Source organism: Capricornis sumatraensis, chromosome 2, assembly GCF_032405125.1.
Source record: "Capricornis sumatraensis isolate serow.1 chromosome 2, serow.2, whole genome shotgun sequence".
NCBI classification, from domain to species: Eukaryota; Metazoa; Chordata; class Mammalia; order Artiodactyla; family Bovidae; genus Capricornis; species Capricornis sumatraensis.
Genome location: NC_091070.1, coordinates 143,914,705 through 143,937,490, shown reverse-complemented (window position 1 = coordinate 143,937,490; position 22,786 = coordinate 143,914,705). Strand labels below are relative to the sequence as shown.

The following is a 22,786-nucleotide window of genomic DNA, read 5'->3' as shown; positions in this document are numbered from 1 at the left end:
TCTGGTCCTTTCCAGTATCTTCTGGTATTGGTTTATTCTATATCCTTCTAGAGTTTCTTTATGCATATATAAGCAAATAAAGATATTACTTAGTCTTTAAAGTCTAAAAAAAGTCTTATTTTTCCCATTTTATCACAAAATGTGACGTATTATATGTACTATTCTGCATTTTGATTTTTTCCCCCCTTAACTCATCTTGGATATCTTTTTACAGCAGTACACCCTCCTCATTTTGTCATACTGCTATATAATGTACAAAGTGCATTTAACCAGTCTCTCTCAGGTGGACATTTAGATCATTTCCTGTCTTTTAAACTGTAGCTTTTTAACTCAGATGATCTCAAATGTCTGTTAGAAGAAACTGAGATAATACTCTGGAGAATATGATAGCATTGCTGTTAGACATAAAAAGTTTGAGTAATTTGTTTACCTGAAAAAAAGAATGCTTAACACAGGCATCAGACATTTTTTTCTTAGTTTAGGCACCTATTTCCAACTAAAAGTTTGATCGTGAACATATTGTATGTTGCATTTTTTGATAATACCATAAGTTGTATTTATATTAAGTTGCATTTCTAAATCCATATTCTTTGTAAATCATACATTTGAAGCAGAAAATACCACACAATGTGCATTTATAATTCAGTGAAAATTTTAGTTGAATACTATTAGTTTTCTGGAATTTTATTATAGAAACAGTTTTTTTCTCCTAATACTGAGATAAGATGTGAATTGATTTTAGTCTACAGCCCAGATCAACTTAAGGCTGATGCAGTACTATTAAGAATCATTTTTATACTAGTTCTGGTGAGCCATCATCACCTTGGCCTTCCTTTGATCTAGGTTTTCATTCCATTTATTGCTAAATTACACTTCTGTGTTCATTCTCTAGATTTTTTAAAAATCCTTCTTTCTTCATTAATGCTTTTGCATTAATCTGCATTGATTCTGTATTAATTTGCATAATTCTGCATTTATCTTTTTGCATTAACACTTCTATTTGAAAAACAGGAATTTGCAAAAGGAACTTCTATTTAAATGTGATTGTTTTATCGTCTAAGAATTAAGAAAAATGAAGACAGTTTTGAAGGCCTGTTGAAGTGTTGAATGGTATCTTTAAATGCCCTCTTTACTGAAATGCCTGTGTTGCTATTTGTGCTATACATAGTTTTAGTGTCTTTCTAATGAAAGTGTTTTAAGGTTTAAATTTAAATAATGCTGTTCTTCAACATTTTATTGATTTAACAAACATTTATTAGAGCAGTCTCTTCTGTAGTGACTTGGCTCATTTTTCTAGAGAAGCTTGGCAGGTCCTGTGCCTATAATTTACTATTACATTTTGTTCATGAACCATTACGTTTGCTACATAAACCATGAAAACAAATGTCTTATACTGTGATTATTTGTTTGCAGAGCTGACTCCCCATCAAATATAGCAGAGTCTTCTCTCAAGCACTGGGATTGGACTCTTTTTATTTGTGTGCCAGGGAATAATACATACCCTAATTAATTTATTGCTTTTTCTGTGCATGTCACTATGATAGTCTATGGATTTAAAGGTTATTAGGACAACCAGATGGAGAAGACAATGGCAACCCACTCCAGTACTTTTGCCTGGAAAACCCCATGGATGGAGGAGCCTGGTAGGCTGCAGTCCATGGGGTCGCCAAGAGTCGGACACGACTGAGCGACTTCACTTTCACTTTTCACTTTCATGAATTGGAGAAGGAAATGGGAACCCACTCCAGTGTTCTTGCCTGGAGAATCCCAGGGACGAGGGAGCCTGGTGGGCTGCTGTCTATGGGGTCGCACAGAGTCGGACATGACTGAAGCGACTTAGCAGCAGCAGCAGGGCAACCAGGTACCTGCTCTAGGGAACTCAATGTATAGTTTGTATATGTGTAGGTATGTAAAGTAGTTAAAGGGTCTCATTAACGTTTGGAATTAGGAGGTGTGGGAATATTGAGGAAGGAGGTTTAACACTGGAACTGGAGATTGGAGATGTTAGGGATAGGTGCCATGAATGCCTTTCACCTTAAGATGAAAATGGAGAATAAAAATGCAGGAATTGGTCTTAGGTGCTGTAATTTTTCATTTGTATGGCATAGATTATCTTTTTATAATGATAAGTTAGGTAGGATACTGTATAATATAATGTTTGCAGTGTATTGTTTTAACTAAAAGTACTATCTGATTGAGTTTTTCTATTTGTAAACTCATTTTTTAAATTATGAAAATGTAACACATTTATAAGAGACTTGGAAAATACAGAACAAAGTTACATACTTCCACTATATATTACAGTTATTTAAGTAGATAAATTAAGATTTTTAGTTAGAGTTTCAATATCAAACTCTCAAAAATTAATAGAATGAATATACAGAGAAATAGAAGGATAGGGTAGACCTGAAAAGCACTGTGAACCAATTCAACATAAGTAAGATTTATACAATTTTTACACAATGAGTGAGTAAAAGTTGCTCAGTTGTTTCTGACTCTTTGCAACCCTATGGACTATACAGTCCATGGAATTCTCCAGGCCAGAATATTGGAATGTGTAGCCTTTCCCTTCTCCAGGGGGTCTTCCCAACCCAGGGATCAAACCCAGGTCTCTCGCATATCAGGCGGATTCTTTACCAGCTGGGACACAAGAGAAGCCCTGCTGCTAAGTCACTTCAGTCGTGTCCGACTTTGTGCGACCCCATAGACAGCAGCCCACCAGGCTCCCTCGTCCCTGGGATTCTCCAGGCAAGAACACTGGAGTGGGTTCCCATTTCCTTCTCCAATTCATGAAAGTGAAAAGTGAAAGCGAAGTCGCTCAGTCGTGTCCGACTCTTGGCGACCCCATGGACTCCAGCCTACCAGGCTCCTCCATCCATGGGATTTTCCAGGCAAGAGGACTGAAGTGGGGTGCCGTTGCCTTCTCCGAGAGAAGCCCTAGTAGGATACAAATGCTATTCAAGTTCCTACAGACAACAAACTAGGAGACACTGGAACATATCCAGGCATATAAGACAAGGTGCAAAATTTGATGGTCTAAAGGTGTTTTAATCATGCAGAGCCTGTTCTTTTATCACTATGGAATAATGTGAGTTTTTCTATTTGGATTTATCTTACAAATTGTAAATAACCTAGCTAAAAATTCACTGAAGATGAAGCAAATTTAAGAAAAGGTTTAGATAGATTTACTGCTTATTCTTTTTTTCCTACTAGTTTTATTGAGATACAATTGTATACAACACTGTATAAATTTAAAGTGTACAGCAAAATGACTTGACATCCATATATTGTGGAATAATTACCACAGTAAGTTTAGTTAACATTTATTGCCTCAGGTAGTTACAATTTTTTTATGATGAGAACTTTTAGGATCTACTCCCTTAAGAACTTTCAAATATGCCATACAACAGTGTTAACTCTAGGCATCATGCTGCCCTGTATATCCCCAGTACTTGTTTATCTTATAACTGGAGGTTTGTACCTTTTGACCATCTTCGTACAATTCTCCCACTCCTACCTCCATTTGCTGCCTATCCTTGATTACTATAAGTATAGTAGACTTCAGTGGCATTTACATTTCTTCTTGATGTGACACTCAAGGGGTATTTTTTGTGATGTTATGTCTGCAGTTTTAGGGTGTTCCATTTAATTGGAAAGTAAATGTGTCGAAAGCTATACTTCTCACTTTACTAAAATCGCCAATGTATTTATCAAGAGTTTAGCTTAAAACTAGAGGAAAAGAGTATATTTCACCTACTTTAATTCCTTGAGCCCATTCATCTTTACTGTAGGCTTGGCAGTTGGCCGTCAAAGGAACAAGGGGCTTTTCATTTCTCTGGCCAGAGTCACAGAGTTTGAATTGGCGAGCCTGGTGTGAGTCTTTTTAGGTTCTCTTCTGTCAGTCACTGTATTACCAAATTTATAGTCTGTACTGTTGACCAGTCATTCTACAAAGTCATATTAATTGCAGCCTGTCTAAAGTCACATGAAATCACCAACCCTTAGTGGAATTCCTAGATTATTTTCTTGGTAAGTCAATGGCAGTGGTTTTTAAATCTGCATTTTTGGGTGTTCATAAAACAATGTTTGTGAAAACTCTCTAAATCTCTCAGAACATTGAAAAGGTAACCCGTCTAAATTGTGCAACTCTGCCCTTATATCTTTTTTTGTGCTTTTAAATTCACTTTGCACTTCTTTTTTTGTTGGTCCATATATATTAGCTTGATAACTTTTTGATATTAATGATTCATAAATCTGCTAAAACCCAATTTTTCTATGACATATAAAATTAAATGGGGAATACAACCATACAGAAAATAAATAACATCAGGGTCCCAGTTTCAAAGACAAATACAGAAAGCATGACTTAAAAAATAATGACTTTAGGTGCAGAGGTGAGGATGAGATAGGGTGCTATGCTGACATCCAATGAAATAAAGCTGGTTGAATGTTGGCTGTCTTGTCACCAGTTGTTAAGTTTAGTGTGTGTTTTGTTGTTTTGTTATTTTTTTTGGTTGGTCTCATCCTGTATAGGTCCAGGAACATATTTTTGCGTGGCAAATTTATTTTAGCTTGAATAAGAGGCTTATAGTCAGTGTTTCCCTAAGGTAAATTGCTTCTCATGTGTTTGTGTGCTAAGTCGCTTCAGTCATGTCTGACTGTGACCCCCAGGCTCCTCTGTCTGTGGGAGTCTGCAGGCAAGAATACTGGAGTGGGATGCCATGTCCTCCTCCAGGGGATCTTCCCCACCCAGGGATCGAACCTGTGTCTCTTACGTCACCTGCACTGGCAAGTGGGTTCTTTACCACGTGTGCCACCTGGGAAGTCCCATTTACTTGTTTTTTAGAAGTCTGGGAAGCTTTGGAGAAGGAAATGGCAACCCACTCCTGTGTTCTTGCCTGGAGAATCCCAGGGACGGGGGAGCCTGGTGGGCTGCTGTCTCTGGGGCTGCACAGAGTCGGACACGACTGAAGCGACTTTGCAGCAGGGAAGCTTTTAAAAAAGATTGATGCTGGTTCTACTCCGCAAAATTCTGATATAATTGGCCTGGGGTGAAGTCTGGGTGTTGGGATTTTTAAAAACTACCAAAATGATTCTAATATGCTGCCAAGGTTGTGACCTGCTGCTCTAGAAGATTTGTTGTTGTTGTGTCTGACTCTTTGGGACCCCATGGACTGTAGCACGCCAGGCCCCTCTGACCCTCACCATCTTCTGGAATTTGCCCAAGTTCGTGTCCATTGCATTGGTGTTGCTATCCAGCTATCTCATCCTCTGACACCCTCTTCTCCTCTTGCCTTCAATCTTTCCCAGCATCAGGGTCTTTTCCAATGAGTTCGACTCTTCTCATCAGGTGGCCAAAGTATTGGAGCTTCCGCTTCTGCATCAGTCCTTCCAATGAATATTCAGAACCTGTTTCCTTTAGGATGAACTGGGCTCTTTCTGTTAACATTCAGCAGAACTAGCCTTCTGAAACTCTAGGGCACATTTCCTGATCCACACCTGTGTGGAACAAAATAGATCTCTGGGGATTAGAATAATAAGTTGCCATTTGTGGAAATGCTTTTGTGCTGTTTCCTTAGTCTTAGAAATAGATGGTGTGTAAAATAGTGGTATTTTATCTAATAGGAATAGGAATCTAACAGGAACAGGAGTTTTCTCTTAAAGCTGACTTGATATCAGAAAACCTTCCTTAAGAGAAAACCCACAAACCTCTCCCTAGCAATCCTTTAATGACATTTGTTATTAAAATGTACCCATACTGTTTGTGTTCAGGGATGGGTTTGTTGTGTTTTGGGGATGACCCCTAGTGATATATCAGTTGCTGAGCAAGTAATGTGGCCCTGTCTTAATGGGAAATCTTCTCTGGGCATGCCAGAGCTTGTAGGTCTCAACAAAGGCTCAAAGGGGTCAACCTCTTAGAACTTGGCATTAGGCTGCCTACTTTCTTCTGAAGCAAAGTAGATATGTGCTAGTAGATGTTAGATGTAATTATAAAATGTACCTCTTAACATAAAATGTTGAACCAGATATTTGTTAGCTCAAATATGGTACTGTGATTTTTGTATTGCAAAAGGAAAGTTGTCTTTAATACCATTTTTTCCCCCCTGAGTATCAAAAATGTAGAAACAAAATTTATTTTATGCTCTAAGACTTTTCTTTCATTCCCAACTTTTCTTTATGATGGCCCCTTCTCTGCTTCTCAGTGTTGATCTTTGGAGTCATTTCGGCCTCCATGAATCTTTTTGCTTTTGATGCTTGATGTGATGGGAAAAAAATCTGCATTAGTTTTGTTTTTTAAAAAAAATAATTTTATTTATTTATTTTTGGCTGTGCTGGGTCTTCGTTGCTTCACGGGTTTTTCTTCCCTAGTTGTGGTGAGCAGGGGCTACTCTCAGTTGTGGTTCGAGGGCTTCTCATTGGGGTGGCCTCTCCTGTTGCTGAGCACTGACTTGAGGGCGCGCGGGCTTCAGTAGCTGTGCTCCCAGGCTCTGGAGCAGGCTCACAGGCTCAGTAGTTGTGGCTCACAGGCTCAGTTGTTCCTCAGCATGTGGGATCTTCTCAGATGAGGGTTCGAACTTGTGTCTCCTGTATCGGTGGGGTGGATTCTTTACCACTGAGGCACCAGGGAAGCCCCTGCATTAGTTTTGAATAGTGAGGATGGGCTAGTTTCCTGAGTCTCCAAAGCAGAAGAAAATAGATTATTCTGTCCAGACTGTTGAATCTATTCTCAACAGCTGGGGTGTATTGAGTAACTTGGACCACCATGAAAAGCAGATTTATCAGGTTTTCTTGTGAAAGTAGTAAATAAGCACCACTATTCAGAATCTGCAAACAGAAACAACTGTCAAGGTCTGTATGACTCACTAAATACAAAGAAGGAAGTGAGTTATATCTTTTTTTTTTCTTTTGAAACATGGCAGTACTTCAATAGTTTGAGTTGTGAAAATTGGCTCAGATTACTTTTTTTGTTATTCCTGTTTTTATGGTTTCAGATCAGGGTACCAAACTTTCTGTAGTCGGGTAAGTGCCAAATTTTTTGTACTCTTTATAGTACTTTTCCAATAGCCAGCCTTGGTTGATGCAAGTGCTTTGGAATAGTTTGTAGTCATTTGCCTTAATGAGCATAGGTATTTTGTTGAATGCCTCATATATGAAGGACTTGTTTTCAATAGTGGAGTCAAAGACAATTTACTAGCATTTTTGTCTTTAAGCAAAGTTAAATGTGGTTAAATGGGGGACACTCAGATATTGATAAAAGGCCCAGAGCACAGCTCTTGATCTCTTTCTGGTGCCTGTTATTGCTACTTCTAGACAGATTCTGTTTTGGTGATTTATATGACCTTTTAAGCCATGATTTAGAAGTGAATTTTTACATATCTCTGTTTCTTTAGATGAGCAAAATGATTAGTGTATAGCTTTATGTTAAATCTGAAAAGAAGAGATTCTGTGTCCCATTTTTTTGTTAGGTACTGGTCATGCTCAATTTTTGGCTCTGCCCCATGAAGCCATTTGATTTTGTTTTCATTAAGTGGGAAATAGCCTTGTCCTCCCCACTAGTTCTTATCAAATACATTTTTATCTTGTAGGTCTAAATAGTATTAAACAATTGGCTTATTCTTTACTAGGGACCTGGTACATATATATCATGGATGTGTTCAGAGACTGAAAGCCAGGTGTACTTTGGACAGTTGTATAAAGTATTTTAGTACACTGTCTAATTCCCAGGTATCCATACAAATTAGTCTAGAGCTGAATTGCCTAGAACAGTAGCTACAACCTACATGTACTATTCAGCACTTGCAATTTGTTTAGTCCAAACTGAAATAGACTGTAAGACTACCAAACACACATTAGATTTCAAAGATTTAGTATAAAAAAGTAAAATATCTTATAATTATGTTGATTATGTTCTGAACTGATAATATTTCAGACTGGATTAAACAAAATATATTATTGAAATTATTGTCATTTATTTCTTTTTACTTTAGTATGGTTATTTAAAAATTAAAATTACACATATGGCTCTCTATTATATTATATTTCTGTTGAAAAACTATGATCTAGATTACATTTTTGTGACTGTATATAGTTGATGATTACAGATTGTTTTATATAATTTTTACTTTGAAATGTCAATAATTCCCAGCCACTTAGAGTTGTTTGGGCATATGTTGAATGGTCTCCTGGTAATGGTCACTCATTCATTCATACAACAGCCACAGCATAGTAATGTGTGCAATACTGTACTAGACTCTGGGCATACAGCATAAAGAACACATTCTCTGTCCTTAGGAAGCTTGTGATCTTGTGCTGGTTGTACAGATGGGATTCAGTTCAGTGGTTGGAACAGTGCTCAGATGACCTTTGAGAACCTTTCTAACCCACTGCTCTGCAGCTATTTGCCTACCTTGTAGCTACTTGCTATCCAGAGGATTTGCAGAGAATCATAGAATCAAGACATATAAAGGAGGCATTTCTGTTATTTCTTTGTCCATTTGCTGTAGCTCTTTTTTATTCTTTAATGGAATCTCCACATTGTAAACAGTGTAACTCTGTCTTTCATTTTTTCCTTCAGTTCAAACAACTTCATTACCAGAAATGTTTTCTTACTGTTTTGTGTAAATATGTTCTTTCATCTCTGGTTTCATCTGCTCATTATTACCATTTGCAGGGTTGCTTCATTCTGAGTGATTTCCTAGATTCATGGGTTGCCGGCAATTGTGCTGGTAAACCAGCTCTTTAAGTAAAGAGCATTTGCTGATTTCTGTGGTGTAAATATTCCCACCAAGGCTGATTTGGGCTCTCAAAATTTTTGGTTATCTAACAATTCACTCTTGAGAGCCTGTAAAAAGATAGCTCTAGGACAATCAAGTCCTTCCTCTTGGTGTCTCTTTGAGGATGGTGATTCTGGTTTTTTTTGATTTTGCTGCTTCTACTTCTCTGCAAAATAAATATAACAATATGAAAATAAGCAAAAATCCCAGTTGTTTCATCTATTAAAATATTCATACACTTAGTTTCTTATTCAGCAAATATTTATTGCCAGGGATTTTTTAATAATAACTTCATAATAGTTTTATGGTTCAGTTGACTATTATGCCAGAAGTCACATTTAGAAAGATAGAATTGCCTAGGTGGATAGAATTTGGATGGTCAAGCATGAGGCTGAGCTAAATTTGTATTTGGATGTCTCTAGATTGGTCCTAATGTTAGTCTTCTGTATTGGGGGTTATAGACACATGATTTCTTCTTCAGCAAAGCTGAATGATTAGACGTCCTGGGTGTTTGGGGTATTACCTTATCTCCTGAATGAAGAGCATCCTTGTGTTTACCTGTTTAAGGGAGTAATGCAATACATGGTATAACTATCATGGTAGATAAGGGTTAGAGCTGTAGTTTTCCCAGGCAGCATAGGATGTGCAAGCTTTTTCCTGTGGTTGATCTCTGTAGGCTTTCAGTGGTCCTTTGTGAGGAAGGTGGAAAAACACGTGTCCTCTTATTCAACTCAGAAACTATTTGTCTCAATAAATATAAATGAATGCATGCATGAATGAGTAAAAAAGCAAATCAGGAGTTCAATAAACAAATGGGAATCATAACTGCAACAAAAACTGTGGGAGTATAAAACTTTGTAGCACATTGATATAGTGATTTAAATCCAAAGCTCCGTATAACCTCTCTAAAGTATCTGGTTTAAAATAAAAGTGTGTTTAATACCACCTGACAAAAGAAAACTGCTTTGGACATCATTGCTTTTAGATTTATTCAGTCATTACTCTTTGGCAAAGAGAACAGAGGGATGATATTAATGGACAAAAGGAATTTGGGGTTAATGCAAAGAAAGTCTTCTTGTTCATGAGAATTGAAGTGTTAGGCCCTTGAGATAGCAAAAGTGGCTGTAGGATATTATACGACATTTTCTTGCAATGATCTCCCAAGCTTCTTTAATTTAAACACTTATTGACAAACATTTATTGTTTGTTTCATACCAGGCACTGTAATAGGTACTAAGAAGACAATAGGGAGTAATAAACATATAGATGCTGTCTTCTGCGTGACTCTTATATATTGAGAGGCAGAGAATCAAATGAACACATCAGGATATAATGTCAAACTGTAGTTAAGTCCAGTGGGAAAAGAAATGTTGGGGACCTGATCTAGCCAGAGAGTGGGGTTGGAGGTTTTTCCGCCTGAGACAAGTGATCTGTGAGCTGGGAGCTGAAGGGTGAGTAGGGTAACCTAGGCACAGGCGATTGGAGAGCATGTGACCTGAGAAGCAAAGGTTCTGTAGTGGGAGCTGAGTGCCTCTCCAAGGAGCTCAGGGGAGGAGGGCATTGTGAAGGGCGCAGAGAGCGAGAAGGGAGTGTGAAATGAGGGAGAGACCGGAGGGGCAGGCAGGGCCAGATATCACAGGCCTTGCATCTGTTTTAGGATTTGAACCTTCCCTTCAGAGAGCTGTGGGAATCAGTGAAGGGTGACAGCAGAAGAGTAACTGAAGCAGACTTGCCTTTTCAAGCTCTCACTCTGGCTGCCGTGAAGAATGCTCATTAGAAGGGCAAGGAGTGGACATGGGCAGCTCCTGTCTGCATGAGGGTTACTGCCTGAGAGTTAGCAGAACTGAGGAGAGGTAAGTGCATTCAAGAGACGCTTAGGAGGGAAAACAACAAGGCAGAGCACAGTAGGATATGGAAATGAGAGAGATGGAAGGACTTCTGGGTGCTAGCTTCAGTGATTATGGAAGCTGTATCTTTCACTGAATTAGAGAGGGTTGGAGGGCCAGGGTATTGTTGTTACTATTTTGGGGTGGGGGCATATTCAAGAGATTCTTCTTACACAGTAAGACCCCATGAACTGTAGCCCACCAGACTCCTCCATCCACGGAATTCTCCAGGCAAGAGTACTGGAGTGGGTTGCCATTCCCTTCTCCAGGGGATCTTCCCAACCCAGGGATGGAACCCGGGTTTCCTGCATTGCAGGTAGATTCTTTACCAGAATCTGAGATTGTGAGCTCAGATTCTGAGCCACCAGAAAAGCCCATGAGATGCCTTAAGATGCCCAAATGGAAACATCACGTATGTGGTTGGCTGTACCATTTTGGAGTTTTAAGGAATCTGTGCTAGAGAGAAGCCCTTGAAGCTTATTGGCAGATAGATGGTAACTTATGTCAATGAGTTTGTATAGGGCAGTGATCCTCAAAATGCGGTCCCTCCTACCAGAAGCACTGATAGTGCCTGGAAACTTGTTAGAAATGCACAGTCTCAGCCCCTTCCCCAGACCTACTGAATCTGAAACTCGGGTGGGGTCCAGCATTCTGTGTTCTAAGAAGCCATGTTGGTGGTGCTGATGCTGATGACATTAAAGTTTGAGAGTGCCCAGGCTTGGGGGAAAGTATGGAGTACGAAGAATCTGAGTCTGGAGTTGAACCTTGACGAGACAGGAGGTGAAGGATGACTTTGCACAGGACATTGGGATGGAGTAGTGTTGAGACAGGTAGAATCCAGAAACAATGAAGAGAATATTCAGAGGGAATTACCTGTTCCTGACATATTAATAGTAAATAGAATGATGCTTGCAGAATGTTCCCTGGACTTAGAATAAGCAAATCCAGAGAGACAGAAAATAGATTAGTGATTGTCAGGGATGGAGAGGGAATGAAGAGTTATTCCAAATGGGTATAGTTTCTTTCTGGGGTGACAGAAATGGTTTGAAATCAGTGGTGTGAACTGTTGTTGTTCAGCCACTCAGTCGTGTCCGACTCTTTGCGACCCCATGGACTGCAGCATGCAGGCTTCCCTGTTCTTCACCATCTCCTGCAGTTTGCTCAAACTCATATCCATCAAGTCGGTGATGCTGTCCAACAATCTCATCCTCTGTTGTCCCCTTCTCCTCCTGCCTTCTATTTTTCCCAGCATCAGGGTCTTTTCTAATGAATCAGTTCTTCCCATCAGGTGGCCAAAGTATTGGAGCTTCAACTTCAGCATCAGTCCTTCCAATGAATATTCGGGGTTGATTTCCTTTAGGATTGACTGGTTTGATCTCCTTGCAGTCCAAGGGACTCTTAAGAGTCTTCTCCAACACCACAGTTCAAAAGCATCAATTGTTCTGTGCTCAGCCTTCTTTATTGAATTGTGACTGTACTGAAATTGTGAATTGTGACTATACTAAAAATCACAACATTATGAAAACACTGAAAATCACTAAGTTGTGTACTTTAGAAAGGCTAAAATGATGAATTTTATTTCGTTACAAAAATTTCACCTGGGTTTAGCAGTAAGGAGATCGTTGGTGACCTTAGTGAGACATGTTCATGGCATGGATGAGGGTAGAAACAGAGTTCCTTAAGATGTGAGAGAAGAGAAAGTGGTAGCAGTAACATGAGTAATTTTTCAGAGAGATCTTATTTTAAAGAGGAAGCCAAAGAGAGGGTATTGGTGGAAGTCAAGAAAATTTTTTATTTTTTTATTTTAAAAATGGTAGGAACCTGAAAAATGTTAAAATTCTATTGGGAAGGATCCAAGAGAGAGATATAGAAAGGAAAGAAATCATCCATTGTGTTGAATAATTATGCAGTTTCAGAGTGGGAAGAACTTTTGAGTTTACTAAAGCCTGGTGTATTCCTAAACTTCACCTCCATTTCACATAACAATGTAGGTGGAAAATATTCCTTGCAAGTCATCTTCTAATTCAAACTTGAATGTTGTGTGGGTCAGGTATCTTGCTGCCTTCCAGGACCAACCATTTTATTTTTAGATGGTGCTGACTATATCAGGTGGTTGAGAAAACTCAACAGGAAAGATTTATTTATAAAATGGGAGATAATATGACTTGTGGACACAATGGGGGAGGAGACATTGGGACCTACTGAGAGAGTAGCATTGAAACATATTTATTACCATATATAAAATTAGATAACCTGTGGAACTTTGATGTATGATGCAGGGAGCTCAAATCAGGTGCTCTGTGACAACTAGAGGGATGAGGTGGGAGGTGGGAGAGAGATTCCAGAAGGTGGGGACATATGTATATGTGTGGCTGATTCATGTTAATGTATAGCAGACACCAACACAAATGTTGTAAAGCAATTGTTCTCCGATTAAAAATAGGTATATTTAAATAAAAAATATTTCTTTTGTCGAGTAAAATCTTTCAGCTTCTTAAGTGTACCTTCCAACTTATTTCAGTCCTTCATCCTCACTGCCTGAAGAACCCAGTGCCGTCACTTCCTGAGCCTTTTGTGAATTATCTGGTATTGACTGGGTTGATGCTGATTTTTCCACTGTTACCTTAGCATTGTTTTCTTAGTCTTCTAAATTATTATCACTCATTTATCTGATTTCCAGCTTTCAGAATTTTATTGATATTGTCTGCTCTCATCTCCCTGACCTTGTTGGATTCCATGTTAAAAAGCCCTTTAGAATTCTCCTTTTACTGGGGTTTTGGTAGATACATGTATTTATCGTCACCTTTATCATTTTCTCTCTCTTTTTCCCCACAGAGAATATGTAACATGTCTTTGTGTCCCTTCACTTTTATGGTTGCTCTCTTTTGACTGTGTATATGCCAAGTGCCAATAATAAGCCATTTTTCTCTTGCCTAGTTATGAGGGCAGCTTTTGGGAACCTCCTGCCTTCGTGAGGATTAAAGGTGTTAATGTGTCTAAATTACCCAGCATAGTAAGTTTTGGTAAAAAAGCTGCGTCATCAACTTCCCCAGTCCTGAGGATGTGGCTTAACTTTATTGCACCCTTATTATATTGAATGCCTGCCTGTCTTTCTAGCCTGCTGACTGCCTTGCATCCTAATCTCGCCAGGTGGCCTGTTAACTCCCCCGTCACTCTCAAGTCTGCACACTTGATCACCACATCACTAGAGTGGTCTTTCCAGTTGTTGGTAGAGATTGTGGCTGTGCTAGGACAAGAGATCTCATAATAATCTCACCATGCTTTGCAGACAGTAAGAAAGACTGGATCTGGAGCTTGTCTGATAACCTATATTTGTGCATTTGTTTAGCTGAGTCTAGGTGGGAAGGTATACTTGAAGAAGTAAGGGGCACCTTCAATTCTTATAATTTCTTCTATTCTTTTTAAATGCTGAGTTTTTTCTTTTCTTTACCAAAGCAGTAGTTTTTGATCTAGTGTCTGTGGAGAGAATTCAGAGGATCGGTGGATTTAGATGACAAAAATTCTTTATTTTCACTAACCTTATACGATAATGTGCGTGTGCTCAGTTGCTCAATCGTGTCCAGCTCTTTGTGACCCCATGAACCACCTGCCAGGCTCTTCTGTTCATGGGATTTTCCCGGCGAGAATATTCAAGTGGGTTGCCATTTCCTCCTCCAGGGGATTTTCCTGTCCGAGGGATTGAATGCTGGTGTTTCCTGCATTGGCAGGTGGATTCGTTACCACTGAACCACCTGGGAAGTCCCAATTTATAAGATTAAATTCAACAACTGGGTTGGCCAAAAAGTTTGTTTGGATTTTTCCATAAGGTAATTTTTCCAAAAGATGTAACAGCCGTAAAACCTGAACGAACTGCTTGGTAACTCAATATAAATATTATAAATAATAAACTATAGTAGTATTAGCAATTCAAGTGACTTTTTCACAATAGAAACTATAGACGTTTTAATATCCCATTACAGCTGTTGTGTATATCTTAAGATATTTATGTTCACTCCTTTAAAACTATAATCAGACCTACTACTAATATGTTAAGTATGGTATTAAACATAATTAAATATTGTATTATATATTTGTTTTTGTTATGTTTTGATAACTTTAAATTTAGTTACATTTGTCTTTTATCAGTTCTATGTATTTTATTCATTTGAAAACATTCTGAAAAGAGGGGTCCACAGGCTTCATGAGAATGCTGCTTGTCCTAAAAAGACAAGTTCCTACAAAGGAATGTGTTGTTATTTACATAAATTAGTATTTTTTCTTAGATCCATAGCTACTACTTTCACTAGCTTAATCCATTAAAATTTGCTTCTTAATATATGATTTATGTCTTTACAAGATGTTTGAAAAGGGGGTGCTTTTGTTTTTCCCTATGTATTCAGATAGCATTGAAAAAGAACTCTTTAAATCAGGATGAAATACCTATAATAATCCTTCCTTAATATAGGTTAACTTTGAAGTTTCAGGACTTAAACATTTCTGTTAGGCTGCCTTGCTTAGGTTAACCTACTGTTTTTAAATTAGGTTATCAGGATGCTGAAACTCAGTGATGTTGATGTTGCATTTCAGTTCAAGGCTTAGCAGCCATCGGTTCAAGTTACCTTGACTGCTTGTGATACAAGACTTAGTTTTATGTTAATTATGTGTTAAAACCTTAAAGAGTCATTTTCTCCCCATGAAGCGTCTTCTGTGGCGTTCCCCGCTGGGCCCCACCCCCCAACTTTGTGTGGTGCCTTTGACTTTGTGATTGGCAGGTGCCTGACAGCTCTGTTCATTCAGGTCAGCAGTAGGGGCGGGGCCAAGCTCCTGAGAGCCTTGAGGTCAAGTTTCTTGCCTTGGACACCTTGGAACATTGTTAGTATTAAAGCTCCAATGCCAGTTCTGCTAACTGACCTGAACTTGATACTAGAGTTTTATGTTGCCTAAAGAAGGCCTGGTAAGTTGCTCTAAAAACTTAAATAAAGGATGAAGCACTCAGTTTTCGATGCAGTAGGTCTCCACTTCTCCTAGAACCTGAGAGGAGATTGTTTGGAAGCAGGATGGCATTTTCCTTCGCATTTTTTGTGGGGATGAAGGTGGGGGTAGGGGAGCAGAATGGAAGTGGTGGCATTTAATCTGTGAAAGTAACTGCCAGGTTTTAATGACCTGAATACATTGTCCCCCTTAAACTTTTAGTTTGTATTTGCCATATGGGCTTTCCTGATGGCTCAGATGGTAAAGAATCTGCTTGTAATGCAGGAGACTCAGGTTTGATCCCTGGGTTGGGAAGATCTCCTGGAGAAGGGAATGGCTACCCAGACCAGTATTCTTGCCTGGAGAATCCCCATGGACAGAAGAGCCTGATGGGCTACAGTCCATAGGGTTGCAGAGAGTCAGACACAACTGAATGACTTTCACTTTCACCACTTTGCTGTATTCCTGACAGATGGTTATTTCTCTTTCTGAATACCTGTCATGATGATGCATGTTTTACTTAATGAAACACTCATTGTTAATAATAAGAATAATAGTCATTACAGTTACTGAGTGGTTCCTTTTGTGCTAAGCACTATAGGAAGGACATTATTTTTTTTAAATGAAATACAACAACAGTTCTGTGAATATTGAATTAGTAACTTCATTTCACAAATCAGGAATGCAAAACAGATAGAGGTAAAATTGGCTTGAGCTCCCAGCCAATATGTGGCAGAGTTGGAATTTGAAGGCAATCTGATCACAGAGTTCTGGTTCCTAAATCTGCTTTCTCTTAACTCATCTTGTTGGATTCAAGCAATTTCAGAAGTGCTTGAGTTAAGCTGTGAAAGTGAAAGTGAAAGTGAAGTCGCTCAGTCGTGTTCGACTCTTTGCAACCTCATGGACTGTAGCCCACCAGACTCCTCAGTCCATGGAATTTTCCAGGCAAGAGTACTGGAGTGGGTTGCTGTTTCCTTCTCCAAGGGATCTTCCAAACCCCAGGATCGAACCCAGGTCTCCCACACTGCCGGCAGACGCTTTACTGTCTGAGCCACCGGGGAAGCCCAGTTAAGCTGGGCTGAGTTAAGCTGTAGGAGTAGTTAACTAGTAGGATCTGATGTGTTATATAAGTTTACCATGTTGACAACTGTGAAACCAAACAAGCATGTATCCAACTGACATATTACTTGAGTATTCAAAATGCATGTCTTTAATGTTACTTTTTTTTTGTCTTCATAGGGATGCTTCCTTTGGAAATTGCACTTACAATCTCACCATCCTTGACTGTTTGCAGGGAATCAGAAAGGTAATAACAATTTTCTTGCTGTAGCTGCCATTGTAATTTAACAATATGAAAAAGGAGAGGTGTTGATATCTTTGTTGTTGGAGAGAAGGGAGAGGAGGTAGTAAGAAGGTGGCTTTCTACTTCTCGAACGATGGTTGATCTGCAAAACACAGACCACAGGGCCAACAGCGGAGGTGTTCTGGGGGATAACTCTTCTTACAGCTGCGGAAGGGGTCTCCCTTTCTCGCTTAAACCATTTGTGTTAGCATTTCTATCTGCTGCCATCGCCGTGACCTTGCTTTGTCACCTGCTCAGCTTCCTTATCAAGCTAGATCTTGGTGTGAGAGAGGCAGGAAGTCATCTAAGCCACAGCTCTCCTCTGTCAGCGTGGAGAACATTTCCACCTTGCTTTTCTCATTGGATAGTATTACATGCCCAGGAAGGAGTGAGCAGGTTAGATATTATTTTCTCATTTTTACAGATGAGGAAACAACCCCAGAGAGGTTAAGTCACTCTCGGGGCCACAGGGAGTTATTAGGGCTCCTTCTAACTCAGATTTCCATATCAGTCTGGAGTTCCTTCTAGTATCCTATCCGGGTGTGTCATAAACCCATGGTTGTCTCAGTGTGGGAACTTGTGCAGAGATGTGGATGCTCAGACCTCGTCCAATAGCAATTGGACCATACACTCTGGGAGTGGTGCCCTGACGTCTGTGTGATCTGATGCACTCTAAAGTTTACAGCCATAGTTATTGAGTTATTTATATACGTTGTGGAGAAGTTAATCCAAAAGATTGTTGAGAACTTTGGAATATGTTTTAGAAACATTGATTTATAGTCTAAGTCATGTGTGCTATGCTGTGAATTCTAAAGAAGCTGCAGAGTACATCATTCCATCTCGAACATACAGCCATGACTTTTACCAGCCAGGAATGTATATGTTTCATAACCCATTGGCAAGGGTCATTGTGGACTGTAAATATAGTATCAGCAGTGAGCTTTGTTCTAGATTCTTCTCTCTGATACAGTATAACATTGCTTTTGCCTTAAGTTGAGAAAATTGCTGTGGTAAAATATGCTACTTGTTTTCTGTATGTTTGTTTTTGACTTTGTTTCGTTTTAAAATGAACTTAAACTTTGTAAAACTTGAAAATGATTTTCAAACATTTTTTGTTTCACTTAAAAACTATCAAGATAGTCTAGCCTATCTCCTGTGAATAATATCACCAACCCACACTTCCAATAACGCAAGAACCCTTATGTATATTTCACCCAGTATACAATCCAGAATTGTAGCATTTAAAAAATATGACTGAATGGAGAAAGGTAATTTATTTATTGTCACTATTATTATTATTGCCTATCCTGCCATCTGGTACAGGCTGTTTCTTTTATAATACATATGAAAATTGAAGAAGAGTTCACACTGGAGTATCCCTCCTGTTGTTATGGTAACTGATAACTTGATACAGACATTTATGATATCCTTGCTCATGTAAAAGGAAGACATGACTTTGTTCATTAATAAGGTCTTCTGTAAATTTCTTGTTTCATTAAATGCTGGGGTTTATTTTACCCAAATGTAGATGAGATTTAGAGGATCCGATCGATTGTTCAACATGTCTCTAAGTAACTGGGACACATTGCCTCTCTGAACACTCTTACATGGGGCTTCCCAGGTGGCGCAGTTGTAAAGAATCCACCTGTCAATGCAGGAGACTGAAGAAACACAGGTTCGATCCTGGGTCAGGAAGATCCTCTGGGGTAAGGTGGGCCACAGTCCAGGGGGTCAAAAAGAGTTGGGCATGATCGAGCGTGTGCACATGCCCGTGCACATACACACATACACACACACACTCTTATATAAAGCACTGTATGCTGGGCTATTTTTGTGGCAGTGAGGACTGTATCTCCTACGAAGGTAGAGTATGTCCCCGTTTTTGCCTTTTTAGAAAGCATATCTTTCTGATTTTGATGTATTGGCATCATTATAAGCACAGGTTGTATATGTGTGAACTACATATAGAGGCATACACAAACACAAACACTCTTTAAAAAATGAGGAAGGAAAGTGGTAGTTCAGGGCATGTATTCTCACTGTTTTGTCTGGAATGGTACATGAAGATGAAGTAAGTTGCTTTGTTTAAAGGTGAAATAATTGAGATAGGTTGTTCTGCCTGTCCAGTAGAGGTTGTCTGAACCAGTGTTGTCAGAGCCAGTTAGGAAGGCATTTAAAAAATGATGATCCCACCCTCAAAAAACCTGATTTCATAGTTCTGCGATGGGGCCCAGGGGTCTGTATTTTAAATATAAATTACCTTCACTGCAGGTGTTCTACATTTTGGAAAGCACTGGTCTCTAAGGTATTTCAAAGATAGATGTACTAAACTTGGCTTAATAGATTCTTCTATTTTTAATGGCTTGATCATGTAACTTTTAAAAGTAACTGATTTGTATTCTACGGTAATTTGTATAGCTTCATGACTTATAAACAGAAGATGCCTCTTCAAAATATTATGTCTGAATAAGCCAGATACTTTTAAATTCTAACTCATTGGTTATAAAAAAGAAGTATGAAAATTTTCTTTGTTGTTAAAAGATCGATTCTTCCTTCTAAATTGTAAGAGTAGTCAAGTACATTTTTACTCTTTCAAAAACTATCACTGTAAAACAAATTCTCTCATTGTAGACTTTAGGAACAAATAAGGGCCTATTAAGTAAAAACTCCCCTTTTACCAAATATTTCATTAATGATAAAAAGGAAAAAAACCTAAGAATAACTGATTTTTCTTCCAGCTGAAAATTTAATCACAATTATATATTCTGTTATAGTTAGGTATGAATTAATTACATAGTTCCCAATAGGTTTTAACTATACATTTGCTAGTATGATCCATTTTATATATATGAATAATTTTAATTAAAAACTAATGTATATTAGAACTCAAGAAGCATATTTTGTGGGACATATTTTCATATTTTTCTAAGTGTTTAGTCCCAAAGACAGCCCCAAAGCAAAATTATGTATGTTAGATGGTTTCTAGATATGTATTACAAATTGAAAGTTTCAAATTTTCTCCTTCAGGTCAGGTAGGATCATTTGTGAGCAGGAATTCCAGAAATGCCTAGAAGTTGTTATCAATTTCACATGAAAAACTAATTCAAATTCTGCTTTTAGGGATTACAACATGGATTTTTTGACTTTGAGACATTTGATGTGGATGAATATGAACATTATGAGGTTTGTACATTTTAATTTTTTGGAAGCTATAATTTCACGTTGATTAAATTGTTCTTTTATTCCTAGCACTCAGGTATTACAAATTGATTGACTGCTAAATAAAAGCATTCTGCAGTTTTCTATAGTTGTCAGCTTCATCCTTTCAGCTTTGATTATTGTCTTTGAACTAGGAGTTATCAAAATTTTCATTTAGGAAAATACCATGTCTCTCTATATTCTTTCATCAAACCTTTATTGACAATTACTTTGAACCTTTAGTTTATAAGAAAAAACAATTTAAAAGTATAATTTGGTAGTAAAATCATGTACTTTTATTTAAAAATCCAGGTTTAGATGAAAACAAAACCAGATTTGTGCCTTGTAATATTTTTGACTGTGTATATCTTGATTTGAAATGTGGCTGAATGTACTCAGTTCTGAGAGTTAGTTGATTTTTTTTTTTTTTTTTTCACCATGGCATCATTACAAAGGGTTCCCCCAGTGGCTCAGCCATAAAGAATCTGCTTGCAATGTAAGAGATGCAGAAGAGGGGTTGGGAAGATCCCCTGGAGGAAGAAATAGCAACCCACTCTAGTATTCTGGCCTGAAAAATACCACTGACAGAGAAGACTGGCAGGCTCCAGTCCATGCAGTTGCAGAGTCCAACATGACTGAGTGACTAAATATAGACACATACACTATTACAAAGTGTTTGAACAGTGTCTTGCCTGCTCAGCAAGGCAGTTTAGGCAAAGGCTGTCCAAGTTACACTGTACTATTAGGAGGTGTTAGGGAAGAGCACTTCCGGATTAGTAGAGGAGTCTTCAGTTCAGTTCAGTTCAGTTGCTCAGTTGTATCCGACTGTTTGCAACCCCGTGAACCGCAGCACCCCAGCCCTCCCTGTCCATCATCAACTCCCGGAGTTTACCCAAACTCATGTCCATTGATGTCATCCAACCATCTCATCCTCTGTCGTCCCCATCTCCTCCCACCTTCAATCTTTTCCAGCATCAGGGTCTTTTCAAATGAGTCAGCTCTTCACATTGGGTTGCCAAAGTATTGGAGTTTCAGCTTCAACATCAGTCCTTCCAATGAACACCCAGGACTGATCTCCTTTAGCATGGACTGTTTGGATCTCCTTGCAGTCCAAGGGACTCTCAAGAGTCTTCGCCAACACCACAGTTCAAAAGCATCAGTTCTTCATCACTCAGCTTTCTTTATAGTCCAACTTTCACATCGATACATGACTACTGGAAAAACCATAGCATTGACTAGATGGACCTTTGTTAACAAAGTAATGTCTCTGCTTTTGAATATGCTATCTAAGTTGGTCATAACTTTCCTTCCAAGGAGTAAGCATCTTTTAATTTCATGGCTGCAATCACCATCTGCAGTGATTTTAGAGCCCAGAAAAATAAAGTCAGCCGCTGTTTCCACTGTTTCCCCATCTATTTACCACAAAGTGATGGACCGGGTGCCATGATCTTCGTTTTCTGAATGTTGAGCTTTAAGCCAACTTTTTCACTCTCTTCTTTCACTTTCATCAAGAGGCTCTTTAGTTCTTCTTCACTTCCTGCCATAAGGGTGGTGTCATCTGCATATCTGAGGTTATTGATATTTCTTCCAGCAATCTTGATTCCAGCTTGTGCTTCATCCAGTCCAGTGTTTCTCATGATGTACTCTGCATATAGGTTAAATAAACAGGGTGACAATATACAGCCGTGACGTACTCCTTTTCCTATTTGGAACCAGTCTGTTGTTCATGTCCAGTTCTAACTGTTGCTTCCTGACCTGCATACAGGTTTCTCGGGAGGCAGGTCAGGTGGTCTGGTATTCCCATCTCTTTCAGAATTTTCCACAGTTTATTGTGATCCACACAGTCAAAGGCTTTGGCATAGTCAATAAAGCAGAAATAGAAGTTTTTCTGGAACTCTCTTGCTTTTTCCATGATCCAGTGGATGTTGGCAATTTGATCTCTGGTTCCTCTGCCTTTTCTAAAACCAGCTTGAACATCTGGACGTTCTCGGTTCACGTATTGCTGAAGCCTGGCTTGGAGAATTTTGAGCATTATTTTACTAACATGTAAGATGAGTGCAATTGTGCGGTAGTTTGAGCATTCTTTGACATCACCTTTCTTTGGGTTTGAAATGAAAACTGACCTTTTCCAGTCCTGTGGCCACTGCTGAGTTTTCCAAATTTGCTGGCATATTTAGTGCAGCACTTTCACAGCATCATCTTTCAGGATTTGAAATCACTCAACTGGAATTCCATCACTTCCACTAGCTTTGTTTGTAGTGATGGTTCCTTAAGGCCCACTTGACTTCATATTCCAGGATGTCTGGCTCTAGATGAGTGATCACACCATCGTGATTATCTGTGTCATGAAGATCTTTTTTGTATAGTTCTTCTGTGTATTCTTGCCACCTGTTCTTAATATCTTCTGCTTCTGTTAGGTCCATACCATTTGTGTCCTTTATTGATCCCATGTTTGCATGAAATGTTCCCTTGGTATCTCTAATTTTCTTGAAGAGATCTCTAGTCTTTCCCATTCTGTTGTTTTCCTCTATTTCTTTGCACTGATCCCTGAGGAAGGCTTTTTTTTCTCTCCTTGCTATTCTTTGGAACTCTGCATTCAAATGGGTATATCTTTC

General features: G+C 38.7%; 1 protein-coding gene across 2 annotated transcripts in view; it reads left to right on the top strand.

The window, feature by feature from the left end:
- CDC14A (cell division cycle 14A) overlaps positions 1 to 22,786 on the top strand; it is a 183,090-nt gene that overhangs the window by 71,479 nt on the left and 88,825 nt on the right. For both annotated transcript variants that reach the window (XM_068964128.1, XM_068964127.1), the window contains exons 6-7: positions 16,871 to 16,937; positions 20,094 to 20,156. In XM_068964128.1, coding sequence (XP_068820229.1) covers positions 16,871 to 16,937; positions 20,094 to 20,156 — 130 coding nt within the window. The remainder of the gene's footprint in view (positions 1 to 16,870; positions 16,938 to 20,093; positions 20,157 to 22,786) is intronic.